Source organism: Leopardus geoffroyi, chromosome B3, assembly GCF_018350155.1.
Source record: "Leopardus geoffroyi isolate Oge1 chromosome B3, O.geoffroyi_Oge1_pat1.0, whole genome shotgun sequence".
In the NCBI taxonomy this organism is placed as follows: Eukaryota; Metazoa; Chordata; class Mammalia; order Carnivora; family Felidae; genus Leopardus; species Leopardus geoffroyi.
The window spans coordinates 47,128,489-47,143,640 of record NC_059337.1 but is presented as its reverse complement, the minus strand read 5'-3'; the positions used below and the strand labels follow the sequence as shown (position 1 = coordinate 47,143,640).

The following is a 15,152-nucleotide window of genomic DNA, read 5'->3' as shown; positions in this document are numbered from 1 at the left end:
GTCAGGAGAAGGTTCTGGCCTAACCTAAGATTGTTGCTGGTATATATGGTTTTGTGTAACCACTTGATATCCTGTCCAGGTTTCACAGGCTCAGCAGGAGTATCTAGAGAATCACATCCAGACACAGTCGTCAGCCCTGGACAGCTTTAATGCCATGAACTCAGCCTTAGCATCGGACTCCATCGGCCTGCAGGTACTCATCTGCTCACTGTTAGACCGGTGCCCTCTGTGACAGGGTGAGCACGCTGAACCATACGTGGGCCCTGTGCCTTTGTAGAAGAGTAAACCACGGGATGTCCTCAGTTCATTATTCAGTTCCTTCAAGCATGGCCACAGTAAAGACCCTGCTAGGAAGCCGGAGAAAGAAGTAAAAGAAGGCGCTTCCAAGCTGAGACTCTAAACCTTTGAGCTGCATTTGTCTTTGCCATCATTAAAATGGGGGTTCAGATTCTGAGTTGCACACAGAGGTGTCACTTTCTCCAGGAGGTGCCCCGGTGGTCATAAGTGTCAGTGCCTTAAATAACACAGCAGCTCCTGCTCTTTGCAGCCCCAGTGTTACAGGATACTCCACCCAAGCATGGAGAAGGCAGACTTAATCAAAGACAGTCTGTATTTACTCATGGCAAGTAACTCTCAGAGGCTGTTAAGCACTTTTTCCTAATTTAGAAATTCTTCCTCCCTCCCTCCCTCCCTCCCTCTTTCTTGCTTTCTTTCTTTCTTCCTTTCTTTCCTTTCTTTCGGAGCAAGCAGGGGAGGGGCAGAGAGAGAGGGAGAGAGAATCCCAAGCAGGCTCCACACTGTCAGTGCAGAGCCTAACGCAGAGCTTGAACTCACGAACTGTGAGATCATGACCTGGGCTGAAATCGAGTCAGAAGCTTAACTGACTGAAGCAGCCAGGTGCCCCAGAAATTATTTTCCAGTAAAAGAAATCATGCGCGTTCCAAAGAACATCTTATAGCACCAGACAGGGAAGAGAAGGACTGTGCTGTTAACCCACTTCCAGAGGATTGCTCTCGTGGTTAATCTGATTTGCTAGGAGTTAACCACTCCAGTGTTACCCATTGTTACCCTTCCAACTGAGTCTTCTATGTCCTATGCAAATTAACTTGAAACTGTTCAGAACAAAGTGTTAGGTTCACCAGAAACAGCTTCCCTTGGCTTTAGCTTCCAAATATGTAAACAATAGTTTCTGCCTCTCCTCCAAGTTTATGTGACTTTTATCTTTTTACCCTCCTCTTAAAGGTTCCACAGCTATTTCCTATCCTTTCCGGTTCTGTATAAATAACTTATCAGATAAGCATGCACATTTTCATGTTGGGATTATCCACTTCCCTATGAACCGAATATTCCCTAACAACAAGTGTTATGGCAGTAGTACCAACCGCGAAGCGAGGCCACTGTCCAGCAGTGGGCCTGGGTGGGCGTTGTGTTTGGATTTGTCTGGGAGAACATTTGCTTCTTTCTTTCTTCTTCTTCTTCTTTTTTTTTTTTTTTTTTTTAAGTTTTTATTTATTTTGAGACAGCACAATGGGGAAGGGGCAGAAAGAAAGAAAGAAAGGGAGAGAGAGAATCCCAAGCAGGCTCTAAGGAACCCAGAGCCTGATGTGGGGCTCGATCTTAGGAAGTGTGAGAACCAAGAGTCAGACGCTTAACCGACCGAGCCACCCAGGCTCCCCTGGGAGGCCATTTCTGGTTGGGTCTCTGAGCCTCACCCTTTTCCTGTTCCTTCTTAGTGCATGCCAGTTTTCCCCCACCTCAGGCCAACCCCTACTCTGGCTCTAGTTTATTCAGAAGCCTTTGTTTTTCCCTTTCTCCGGCCATCAACTGGTCTTAGAAAGGCTCCCTTTCCTTCTCTCTTGGACATCTTCTCATTTCTGGCCATCCAGGAAGTGCTGAACCTCATCTGAGATCAGACCTGGTCTGCACTGATACTCCTTTTCTGGTGTTTCGTCCCTGCCATACTTCTGCTGTGCAATCCTCACTGGTACCCCAGGCATTTACTTCAGAGGTCAGCTGTTAGCACAGGGTCATCTATAACCCAGGGACCCTGACTGGTTCCTAGTTGTGATCCAGTGTCTTGGCCCAGGGCAAAAGCAGAGCTTTATAATGAAAAGATTAAAAATTATTGTTAAAAGTTAGAAGCAGAAGGGGAAAGAGAAAATGGAGAAAAGAAAGGCATCATCTCACAGACAGGAGATCTGAAGATAGTTGTCATCTTATTTCTGCAAGACCCTGACCTCTTCCATTGCCAGTCTTTCTGTTTTCATTTTTATTTTAAAAAAAAAAATTTTTTTTTAACGTTTATTTATTTTTGGGACAGAGAGAGACAGAGCATGAACGGGGGAGGGGCAGAGAGAGAGGGAGACACAGAATCGGAAGCAGGCGCCAGGCTCTGAGCCATCAGCCCAGAGCCTGATGCGGGGCTCGAACTCACAGACTGTGAGATCGTGACCTGAGCCGAAGCCAGACGCTTAACCGACTGAGCCACCCAGGCACCCCTCTCTTTTCATTTTTATTGACAGAGAGACCAGACTGTTGGTTTGATATCATAGGATGTTGGAAGTGGAAGGAACTGTTGAGATGATCTCCAGTCCCTTTGTTTTATGGATAAATAAACCGAGGCCAGCAGAGAAATGACTTGAACAGGGTGTCTGCCTTGTAGCAGAACCATGACTAGAGCCGTGGCCTCTTGGTCCAGATGTAGGTTCCTGAGCACAGGAGTTGTATCTGTAATGCCGGTGGGCCTTGGAGAGGGCGTGGTTGGGCCAGGTCAGGTGGTTTCTAAAGCCCCTTGCAGCTCAAATATTTTTCTGATTCTGTGCTTCCAAATGGCTTCTCTATTTTCTTTAATGCCTTTGTACCACCATCCAAAATCCTTGCTCTTGATTAAAGTCAGTTTAGGAATGGGAGGCTTTTTATCCAAATTGGAGGCTAAGGATTTGAGGAGGCTTCAGAGACTGATCATCTACAAAAAGGACAAAAGTGTTGAGACGTGTGTCCAACACCAGTCTCCGGATCTTCTGCCTGACAGTTGAACATGATTTGGGGAGCTGTTAGATAATGCCCATAACTAAGGCTCAGTGGTAAGCATTCTGGGTTATGGAAGCTGTTCTCTGTACGTACAGTTAACCAAATAGAACCCAAAGCATTAAATAGCAATTATCAGTATAATCACTCTCGATCCGGTGGGTGGCCCGGAGTAATAATCAACGGGCTTTTGACACTTCTGGGGCCCTTGTCTGAGTCACCAAACTCTGTTCTCTGTGACTCCTTCATTGCCACCCTTCTGTGCCTAAGAGGAGAAGGTGAAGCATTTGCTGGCACTACAGGAGCCTCGACCACGCAGTGGCTGTCCTGGCTGGGGGTCTCTGAGTACAGAAGAGACAGCCTCTTTAAGGGAAAAGGGGAGTATCTTCATTCTACAAAACATGTGTTTTGTTTTATTTCGTTGTGGGAATTTGAAAGATACAGAAGACACACGGAAGGAAATAAATATCCTTCATAATCCTATGACACAGAGATAACCACTATTTGGATTTTGGTGATAGGCATCTTAGTCTTTAAAATTTTTTTTTCTCTGCATAAACACATTTGAACACATGCTTAAACGTTTTCCTTTTCAAAATAGGATTGTTCTGTCCACGATTTTCCAACCCATTTTTTTCCATGTGAAATGATGGGTTATGAATACTTTTCCTTGGAAAGTCTCCTTTTAATCCATTTCTGTCCATCCTAAGCAGTGGCAAGCGGTGTGGGCAGAGGTTGTGGGGTGTCACGGGGGATGCTTGCTGGCCCATTTGACTACAGAGCTGCAGACCTCTTGACCATGGTATGGGGGAACCCACAGCCCCTTAGACACCAGGGTCCCGGCTTGCAACTGTTGGGGCCTGACATCTGTCTCAATGGTTAATGGCAAAGGGATGTCCTGGTGCATGACTTGGCCATATCGTCTCACACCACCAGATCTGGTTTTGCTTTTTTTTCATCCCACTAGAAAACCCTCGTGGATGTTACTTTGGAAAATAGCAACATTAAGGACCAGATCAGAAATCTGCAGCAGACCTATGAAGCATCCATGGACAAGCTGCGGGAAAAGCAGAGGCAGTTGGAGGCAGCGCAAGTTGAAAACCAGCTGCTGAAAATGAAGGTAACGTGTAGAGGCAGAGACTTCCGCCTGACCCTTCTCTTCTTTCCTTTTTCTCTCTCTTCCTAGCCTCAACATTCCATCTCCTTTTCTCTGTTTTCTTAGTTGGCATTTCCTTCCCTTTAGTGGTCAGCTCCACCGGGCGTGGCTTGAAGGCACCGAAGGGGTTTCTGTGTTCCCTACTGTCAGTCCAGATTTGGGTGTACCATGAATACTCCCAGGTGGGCACTCCTTCCTGGCCCCAGTGGCCTCAAGGGCTGCTGAGACAGTCACCATGGCACTGCTGTTTCATATGGAGAGGGCACTGGGGATGCCCCCAGACCTAGGACTTCAGAAGCCCCACTGTTTAGATTTGCTCTGATATCTCTAGGTTTTTCTGTCTGGTTTGATAATAAAGAGCCTAAGAGCATGCAGGAAGAAGACTGATGGGTGACCAACGGCTCTGGACAGTGTTCCTCTTGCCCACCAGGCTGGGCTTATTCCTCAGCTGGGCTTCTAATGTCTTGGAGGTCTTAGTGCCCCTTCCACATTTGACACAAGATTGAATTCCTACCCACTGGCAGGAGCAGACCCGAGAATGGCTCATAGGATTCACTCAGCAAGTTATTTCCGGAATGAATTTGTTTTTACTTAAGTATGTGGTCTTTAAAATGCGTTCCACACAGCATTAGGCAGTCCTGGAGGAGCATGCCTCATAGATAGTACATCCATATAATTCATTGCTCAAAGCAGAATACATTTGGGAATGAAAGGTGGTGCTATTAAGAATTGATTTATGGAGACGAACTGGGACATGTGGTCATGTGGCCCCCCTCTGTGTGGGCTGCCTCGGATGGGGCGGGGGGCTGCCACCCTACACTGTGTAGTCACAGTGATTCTCATCCCACGGGTTCGTGCCATCACTGTCCACTTGGCCCAACCCAGCCACCCTGACCAGGTAGCTCTAGAGCAGATCAGCTCCTCTTTGCTTTGCTTCAAACAGGGCGGCTCTTCTCTTTATTATTGCGTATGTTGTATTTCTGAGTAAGAGTTACTTTGAAAAAAAGGGATGTGTTGCTGAAAAACCCCGAAATTACTGTTTTAAGTCTTTTTCTCAGCTTAGGATCTTGATCCAGTCGTTCATCCCACTAGCATGTATTCAGTGCGTACCATACATGTCTGCCCTGTAACACGTTCCTGTGTGTTCCAGGACAGTGTGGTGTCAGGCGTCCAGGGACATCATTAGGCACTGTGGTGGTCTGGCTGCTTCCACGGAGACCAAGCCTCTATGCTACATCTCACCCTCAGTTGCCTGTTTTAGAGGCTGATGCTGTACTTCACTAGTGTTCCCAACCCCCACAGAAAGAGTGCAGGACTCAGAGTATTTCACACGACCTAGATGCAGAGCAGGACAGGAGGGACAGAGCCCTTTCTAGACATCTGTGTGCGCAGTGGAGATGGGGTGCAGGACACATTGTGTGTCTCCCAGCTGATGATAATCGCTGTTCAGGGTATCCCACTTTGTGGCCCTTGCAGCAGAACTTCTCCAGTGATGGAGAAGGTTGAATTAGAGGGCGACAAGAGAGACTTTTGTCAAATCTTAGAAATAAACGTCATGTACCCTATTGAGGTTGAAGTATACCTTCCTTATCCAGAGGTTACATATCCAGAAAGCAAACACCAGCTGCTTCCAGCCTTTGCCCTGCTTACCCACAATTCTGCTGACTTTTTTTTTTTTATCTCCTAAGCTGGCCCTGCACATAAACACTAACCTGATCTGGCTTAGTGTTCTCCAGATCAAGTGGAAATGTTTCCAAATGCAATATTTGGGGAAGGACAAGGTAGAAAGGCTGACTCCAGCTTTCTTATATGAGCTGAAGTGTTTCCTAGGTGCTCTTGGGCCAGCATACTAATGGGACAGCTTCAACTTCATGTGGGCAACATGTCTTCAAAGGCCTCCTGGCTTCTCTGACATAACAAAATTTTGAGTACCGGGTACACATGGTGGGGGAAAAAAGCCAAACAGTTTGAAAAATAATCTAGAAATACACCTGCAGCCTAGGATTCTGATTTCTCCACACCCTCACCAACACTTGTTACTGTCTCACTGCTTGTGGCCATCCTAGGGGTGTGAAGTGCTGTCTCTTTGTGGTTTTGTGTTTCCCTGATAGCTGATGATGTTGAGCATATTTCTTGTGCTTATAGGTCATTTGTGTATCTTCCCAAAGAAGATACCTATTAGTTCCTTTGCCCATTTTAAAATTGGATTATTTACATTCTATTATTGAGTTGTACATTTTTTTTTTTATATATGCTGGATACAAGTTATTAAAGATGTGATTTGCGGATCTTTTCTCTATCTGGGTTGTCTTTTCACTTTCTTGATGGTATGCTTTTTAAGCGCAGAAGTTTTAATATTAAATACTGATGAAGTCTTTCTATTTATCTTTTTTTTTTTTAACTTTTAAAAAATTTTTTTTTTTTTTCAATGTTTATTTATTTTTGGGACAGAGAGAGACAGAGCATGAACGGGGGAGGGGCAGAGAGAGAGGGAGACACAGAATCGGAAACAGGCTCCAGGCTCTGAGCCATCAGCCCAGAGCCTGACGCGGGGCTCGAACTCGCGGACCGCGAGATCGTGACCTGGCTGAAGCCGGACGCTTAACCGACTGCGCCACCCAGGCGTCCCTTTTTTTTTAACTTTTAAAGTTTATTTGTTTATTCTGAGAGAATGAGAGAGCGTGGGGGGAGGGGCAGAGAGAGAGAGACTCCCAAGCAGGCCCTGTGCTGTGCTGTTAGCATAGAACACATTGTGGGGCTTGAAACCACAAACCAGGAGATCATGACCTGAGTTGAAATCAAGAGTCGGACACTTAACTGACTGAGCCACCCAGGCGCCCCTCAATTTAGCTTTTGTCACGTGTGCTTTTGGTGTTATATCTAAGAAACCATTGCCTCATCAAAGGTCAGAAAGATTGACCTTATGTTCTTGTCTAAGAGTTTTATAGTTTTGGCTTTTATGATTAAACCTTTGATCCATTTTGACTTAATTTTTGGATATGGTGTGTTAGGTTTCTAACATCATTCTTTTGTATATGGCTATCCACTTGTCCCAGTGCTGTATGTTGAAAAGACTATTCTTTGCCCATCGAATGGTCTTGGTAGGTAATTTCTTGGAATTTAATTTTTTTTGCTAACAGATAAACAGTTTATGTGATTCAGAGTCAAATCTACAAAACAGTATGTTCAAAAATAGAATATCTGTATCTGTAATATTCCCTTTCCTCTCTTACTCCTTCCTTCCTTCTACAGGTAACCTTTGAATTTTTTTTTTTTAAGGTTTATTCATTTTTCAGAGACAGAGACAAAGTGTGAGTGGGTTGGGACAGAGAGAGAGGGAGTCACAGAATCTGAAGCAGGCTCCAGGTTCTGAGCTGTCAGCACAGAGCCCGATGCAGGGCTCAAACCCATGGACTGCAAAATCATGACTTGAGCTGAAGTTGGATGCTTAACCGACTGAGCCACCCAGGCACCCCATGAATTTTTTTTAATTTATAATTTATCACACTCTGACCCAATTCTAATAATGTACTGATTTTTGGGCCCACAACAGAATACTTGAGAATTAAAAAAGCTTATCGTTTTGATGCCAGTTAGGGCATGGAAATATTATCCAGAGAAAAAGTTTGTTGAAATTGATAGAATAAAAGATAATAAAACTTCAGGATCAAAAGACATTAGGCAGGAAAAGTCATTGAAGAAAAAGGGGTTAAGAAGACAGCAAATCGTGGACACATTTTCGAGAGAATTCAATTTAAGGCTAAATTTGGGAACCAGGGCTGATACTTAGGTATGTTTCTGTCTCGTGAAAGCGTCACTCGTGTGGAATGTGTTTGTCCTGATACCATAGTGTGAGGTACTGCTCTTTCTTTTTCTGCCTCTCCACTCGCCCTCCCTTCCTCCCAACGGGGTCCCTCTCCCGTTAGCTCCTGCTGCTTCTGTCTCCCGCAGAGTCTTGGTCCAGGGGTTCACCCCAGCGTGTCCACAGGTGACACACATGGTGCAAAAGGTGCTGCTTCCCCCGGAACCTGCAAGAGCTGGAGCTCTGAGATGCGTGTCTCCGTAGGTGGAATCCTCCCAGGAAGCCAACGCCGAGGTGATGCGAGAGATGACCAAGAAGCTGTACAGCCAGTACGAGGAGAAGTTGCAGGAAGAGCAGCGGAAGCACAGTGCCGAGAAGGAGGCTCTGCTGGTGTGTATGTCACAGCTGCCCAGGAGGCAGCAGGGAGCGCCGGGTTCGTTATTGCTGGCGAGGCTTGCGTAGCAGGGCTTCTGCTTGGAGGGGAGTCCGTGGACTCTAACACGGGCGAGGGGCAGGTTGTTTATTCATTTGCCCACTCCCTCCCCTGTTTCTCCCTCCCTTCCTCTGCTCATCCCCCTCTTTTCCCTCAGTGGCCCCAGTCTCTGCCTCCAAGTACACTCCAGCCAGCCTCCAGGCAGGTCCCTGACTTACCTGCAGCCACGCCCTTCCCCCCTCTGCCTGCTCCTCTCCACCTGAAATACCCTCCTCCCCTGCCCTTGCTCCCACCTAAGCTCCTGAAAGGCCTTGAAAATGCCACTCTCTTGGTGAGTGAAATCTTTCCCGTTCACTAGAAGTGTCCGCTGTCTTTGGGAACCCCTGCTCTCTCTCTGCTCCTTGCTGCGGCATCCTGTTGTTCCTGTTATTAGAGTTGGACTGTCCGTCTCCCATCCTGGGTTCTCTAGGAGAGAGTATAAGTTCCTTGAAGGCAGGGAGTCCGTGGCTGCCTTATCTTGTGTTCTTAAAGCTCAGTAGATGTCTGAATGGTTGACTGAGTTGGTGCTTTGCATTGTGGGAGAACGGTCTGGACATTCTGCATTCAATTCCACATGTGGCCCCTGCTCCACTTTGCACTGTGGGCAAATACAGTGACCCTTCAAGCATCCAGTCAAGGGAGAAAGAACATTTGTAGACTTCTTTCTTTTTTCAGACATAAGGACTCAGGTAGGGAGAAAGGAGAAAATATAATTAGGCCCGTTAAAAGGCCACGTGATGTTTCTTTATTTATGTATGAGAACCAGAATCATGGGAGTTGAGTTCATGATCTGAGTTCACAACACTGCTAAGCCCCAAGGCTATGCTTTTAAAGAGACATGATTTAGCAAGGCCAGCACCAGTTGGACCCTAGTTAGCAGCCTAACCTAGACTCCATGGCTGTGCTGAGGATGGTGTGTTTCTTTTGCAGGAAGAAACCAATAGTTTTCTGAAAGCTATTGAAGAAGCCAATAAAAAGATGGAGGCGGCAGAGATCAGCCTAGAGGAGAAGGACCAGAAGATTGGAGAGCTGGACAGGCTGATTGAGCGCATGGAAAAGGTAACAGACACTGCTCTTGGCCCAGCACCCACTTGCCCAGACCCCCCTACCCCGTCTCTGCAGTCCCCTGCAGGCCTGTCTGAAGGTGTGAGAAGCCCTCAGCACCCATCCCTCCCATCCCTCCGATTTGTGATTTAAACAGGAAAGACAAAGCTGTCAGAAAAGCATGAAGTCCAACAGAATTCTCATTGGTAATTATTTTGATGCTTTAAAAAACATTCCACCTGTAATGATTTATAAAAATTAATATTTTAGCACCCTGCTTTGCTGGGGTCCCAGGCATGAATTTCGTTTACTCATTGAGTAACCAAACCTTATTTAAATGTTACATCAACACCCTGAGTGTGCTGTTTCTTGGGCATGCATCTGAAAGGTTGGCTTTTTCTCTGATATGGCAGAGCGGAGGAGACCACATTTTCTTTGTGCGCGGTGGGGAGGGGGGTAGGCTGTGGAAGGCGGGAGATGAGCTGAGATAATGAAGCCAATTTAGAGAAGGGAGGAAGCTGAAATTAGGCAGAAAGTGGAAAACAGGAAGAAGGGGTAGAAGAGAGGAAAGAGAAAAAGCAGGAAAGAAGAAGAGGGAAGAGGGACCTTTAGCAGGTGACAGCTGACTTCTGGGGGAGGAGTGGTAGTTTAGGCCAAAGCTGTGGCTGGTTTCTGGAGGATGGCTCTTACCAGCGTGTGGGTCTGCAGAATAGCAGTGACCTGCCAGGACCGTGACATAGAAGTACTCAGTAACTCATGCTGAGCATTCTGAGGCTGGTGATGAGCAAGGGATAATGACAGTGTGAGCAAGGTCAACACCTAGGCTTCCAGTGATTCTGAGAGAGGTCTCCTTACCCCTGGTATCTGCAACATAGGCCCCTGTACAGTCCCCGGACAAGGTGAGGTGTAAGCAGGGTGGGAATGGCATTAAATTCAGTGTTCTGGATTCAGCTTCAGGGCTTGTGGGGGCCTCTGCTTTAGGATCTGTCTTTATTTGGGAGAGACTTGAGAAAAGCAAAGGATCCATTATTGCCTCACCTCTCTTCCTTGGAAAACAGAATCCTATCTTTTATTGAAGAGAAGAGGGTAAAGCTGTGTGTTTAGAACTCACATCAGTATAGGTTGGAGGCGGTAGTTGTGAAGATTGTGCCATGGTGGCATTTTTCTAGAACATAGGTGAGCTTTCTCCCAAATTCTGCTTCCCTGAAACAAGAGAAGATACTAGTCATGCAAATGCTCCCTGTGGATGACAGATTTTCCTGCCACGCACAAGCACAAAGTGAGCGGGCAGCTTGTGTTTTGAACAGGATGCCGTCTTACAGAGACTGCCCATGGGGTGGCTAAAAATACAGGTTTTAGAATCAGGCAGCCTAGGGTTTGAATCGTGCCTCTCTCTGTATTTGTGGGCAGTTACTTGACTCTTCCAAACTGGGTTTCCTTTTCTGTAAAATGCTGAGAATAATAATTCTTAAGGCTTTGTGAGGAGTAAATGAGAAAAGTCCACACAAAGTGCTAAGCATGGTGCCTGGCGTATAGTAGTGGCTCTGAAATGTGTGTCTCTGATTCGATTTTGTCACAGACTTGCCTGAGTGTCTGTCCCCAGTCAACTTTTTCTTGGCTGGGCCTTTTTTATGGCTTATCTTCTTTTTTTTTTTTTTTAATTTTTTTTTTTTAACGTTTATTTATTTTTGAGACAGAGACAGAGCACGAACAGGGGAGGGTTAGAGAGAGAGGGAGACACAGAATCTGAAGCAGGCTCCAGGCTCTGAGCGGTCAGCACAGAGCCCGACGCGGGGCTCGAACTCACAGACCGCGAGATCATGACCTGAGCCGAAGTCAGACGCTTAGCCGACCGAGCCACCCAGGCGCCCCTGGCTTATCTTCTTTGTACCCTTGGGATTCTGAAAGTGTCCAGCATTTTTCCCCACTGATTTCCACATGGAGCCTGTGTGAGAGGCAATGGGTGGGAGGCCAGGGGAGGTGGTAAGGCCGGCCGTCCCTGTCAGCATTTATGTGACACGTGATGTTCCTCAAGTCCTGTCACCTTTTTCTGACAGAAAAAGATTTGTTCTTTTTCTAAATCTTCTTTTCCATTTAGGCTTGAGGTATGCTAGCTTTATTTAGCTGGGATTAGGTATTCCAATTGACTGCTCCTCCTCCCTCAGGGGTACCTCTTTCAGAGCGGGAATTGTGCCAAATCTCTCTCACACACTATGTGAACAGCATGTCCACAGGCATGAACTGTGGCAGTGTCATATCCTGCTTGCTCCTATTTTTGGATTTTCAAAACACCTTTCTTTTCTGATTAGTAGAAATCTTTTAAGGGGTGTGATCTCTCAGGGACCCTGCTGTGGAAAGGGTAACATTCTGTGCTTGGATGGTGGTTTCACAGTTATATACAAATGTAAGAACTTGTGGCATAGTGTTGACTTAAAATTTGTTGTACATCAGTTTAGAAAAGGCCTGACTCTATTAGAGCTTTTTTTTTTTTTTTTTTTTGAGTCTGCCTTGGGGGGCTCACTCGTGGGACATCTGTCACTATTATTTCAGGGCTTATGTAAACTTCCAGCCAGCAGGCAACCATATGAGAACAGGGGAGCATTCTGCCCAGGTGGGCGGTAAGAAGGTCTTTGCAGGAGAGATTGATTGAATGATTATTTTAAATAAAATGCTTAGTTTTGGGAAACAGAGTGTATACAAGGGCATGGGAGGGGCAGACAGGGTGATAGAGGATCCAACGTGGGGCTCGAACCCATGAGTCATGAGATCATGACCTGAGCTGAAGTTGGCTGCTTAACTGCCTGAACCACCCAGGTGCCCTGCTGGAGAGATTTAAAAACAAAATCAAAACCCCACCCGAAGTTGGTCGTCTTTTATCCATCAGTGATAATACGGTCTTCCTGCCAGAGTGGGCTGTTCCCCCATCTTTTTGGTCTGTTCCTTGGGGATCACAGCTTGTGGCATCAGAAGTTATGGGAGTTAGATTGTCAAAGATTTGCTTTTAATAATTTGGTGGTAAAAACTTGTTGGGAGAATCTCTCAGAATAACGATGAGGCACAGTAATACTTAGGGCCCAATAGCATGAGCAGAATTTGATAAATTTCATTTTAAGGAAATCTGTTACACTAACATCTGTAATGTATTTAGAGCAATTTTGGTTATGATGGATGCTACGATTTTGTCAACATTTTCTACTTCGTCCACACAAATAATTGTCCGTGTTCTTATGTTACCTTTCTGGATAAACTTAAATTTTTTTTTTAATGTTTTTTTTTGAGAGAGACACAGAGTGTGAGCAGGGGAGGGGCAGAGAGAGGGAGACAGAATCCGAAGCAGGCTCCAGGCTCTGAGCTGTCAGCACAGAGCCTGGCATGGGGCTCAAACTCACAAACTGTGAGATCATGACCTGAGCTGAAGTCAGATGCTTAACCGACTGAGCCACCAAGGTGCCCCTTTTTCCTAGCCTTTTCTAACTTCTAGAAATCGCCTGCATTCCTTGACTGAGGGCTGTAGCTGGCAGCTTCCAAGCCAGCAGTGTAGCATTTTTCAATCTCTGTCTCCAGCCCTTCTTCCTCCTTCAATAAGGTCCCAGCTGGATAATCCAGAATCATTCCCCCATTTTAACACCCTTAACTTAATCACATCTGCAAGTTCCTTTTTATGTGTAAGGCAACATATTCACAGGTTTCAGGGATTAGGATGTGCACATCATTGGGTGGCCATCCGTTATTCTGACTACCACAGTACATTGGTACAACTGAACATACATACCTGTATAAACCCCACCAGCTTAGTGTATAGGATGTTACCCAAATCCCAGAGACTCTTTTCTTGATAATGCAGAAAATAATCAAGTATTTTGCAATATCATAGGACACTGACTTCAGAGTATTGATTCTCATATTTTAGAACTGTAAATTTTCACAAGATACATGAACCTAAGTTGATTGGTTCCTTTTTTAAAAAATAAATCTGGCTTTCTCCAGCATATTTGTCTCTAATTCACCAATACATCTGTAAGTGCAATCCAAGAGATTTGGTATTTTTGAGCTCTGTTTGGACTCTGGTGAGTGGATGTGGAAATCCCACAGGGAACTTGAACTGACCAGCGGTGGAATTGCTCAATCAATACACATTCCCTGTCCAGCCTGGAATCCATTGATTCCAATGTCGGTGTCTGTTTTAGGAACGCCATCAACTACAGCTACAGCTCCTGGAGCATGAAACAGAAATGTCAGGGGAAATAACTGGTTCTGACAAGGAAAGGTAAGACCGCTGCCCTTTATCTTGTACTGGCTTTACACGCTGGGGCGGCCATGCTGTGTTTCTGTGGGCTCTCCAGTTCCTTGCCTTTTCCTTCATTTGGCCATCCCTGCTGCAGACTTCTGTTTGTAAAATCTTGGCCTGAGAGCTTCCACTGCAGGGCCAGTTTCTTCAGTAGCTCACAGCCACGTCTTCCAGCCTGCGGTTGATTGTTAGCATGGGGGGAGCACACCACAGACTGTCTTGGGTGCAAAAGTTCAGTCTATAAATGTTCTTCGTAACCTTTGACTCCACAGGATGCACCTTGTTGATGAGAAAACTCAGTAGCTGTGACTAATACCGTTGCAGTGGAAACTAATTTTAAAATGCCTTTTTTGGTCTCCAAACATTGTTGACTCAGACCTTGCCTCGTCCCCTGGCTATGGGCGTATAAAGCCCTGCATGGAAAATGAGGGAGCAGGACTTGGTCCCCTCTAGAAATCAGAAGGCAGAGAGGACATGCATGGCCCTCTGGTGAAGGAAAACGAGTGGAGATGATTTGAGCAATTTGAACGAGTTACTTAACTTAGCTGAGATTCTTTGCCAATCTGTAAACTGAGAATTCTTTTTAAAGGGGAGGGGGTTGCGGTGACTATGGCAGTGCCCATCTTATGGGGTCATTAATAGTGAGGGAGCCGGTGGGCATGCTGCCTGCCATATGGTACACGCCGAAAAACATCTGTTTTCTTGCCTCTTGGCAACTTCACAGTTTGCACTCTGCTGTAGATTTGAACGTAGTGCTGAGGAGGGACCTGGCAGAGTGCTGTAGTGGTCAGCAAACCCCACCAGACCCTTTGTCCAGTGCTCCATTCCAGTGGCCCCGAAGAACTGAGGCGTCTGCCTGCTGGTTCCTCTGGTTTCATTGAATGGAGCAAAGTCAGAAGATAGTTTGTGCTGGTTATTTATTTATTTATTTTAAACTTTATTTTTGAGAGAGAGAGAAAGCAAGTAGGGAAGGGGCAGAGGAGGGAGAGACAATCCCAAGCAGGCTCTGAACTGTCAGCACAGAGCCCAACACAGGACCCAGACCCGCAAACTTGTGAGATCATGACCTGAGTCGAAACCAGGAGTCGGATGCTTAACCGACTGAGCCACCCAGGCGCCCCAGTTTGTGCTGTTTTAAAACAAAACTATGAAATGTTTGATGATGCAGCCCAATCTGTTTTGATGCAGAGAAAGTCCTTCAACATGTTCCCCGTTTTCCCAAAATAAATGATGTGTAGAAGACTACAATTCCAGACTTCCCAGGACTCGGCCACTTGATTTCAGATATTGTGTTCTGCATACTAGACTCCTCTCCTCCCCCGTTATCTGAATCAAGGCATTTTATTGCATCTTCCAATATTGT

At 45.9% G+C, this 15,152-nt stretch overlaps 1 protein-coding gene across 2 annotated transcripts in view; it reads left to right on the top strand.

The window, feature by feature from the left end:
- The window catches only part of LOC123582953 (myocardial zonula adherens protein), an 88,951-nt gene that overhangs the window by 31,410 nt on the left and 42,389 nt on the right, over positions 1-15,152 (top strand). For both annotated transcript variants that reach the window (XM_045449610.1, XM_045449611.1), the window contains exons 5-9: positions 80-193; positions 3,995-4,147; positions 8,250-8,375; positions 9,388-9,516; positions 13,689-13,768. In XM_045449610.1, coding sequence (XP_045305566.1) covers positions 80-193; positions 3,995-4,147; positions 8,250-8,375; positions 9,388-9,516; positions 13,689-13,768 — 602 coding nt within the window. The remainder of the gene's footprint in view (positions 1-79; positions 194-3,994; positions 4,148-8,249; positions 8,376-9,387; positions 9,517-13,688; positions 13,769-15,152) is intronic.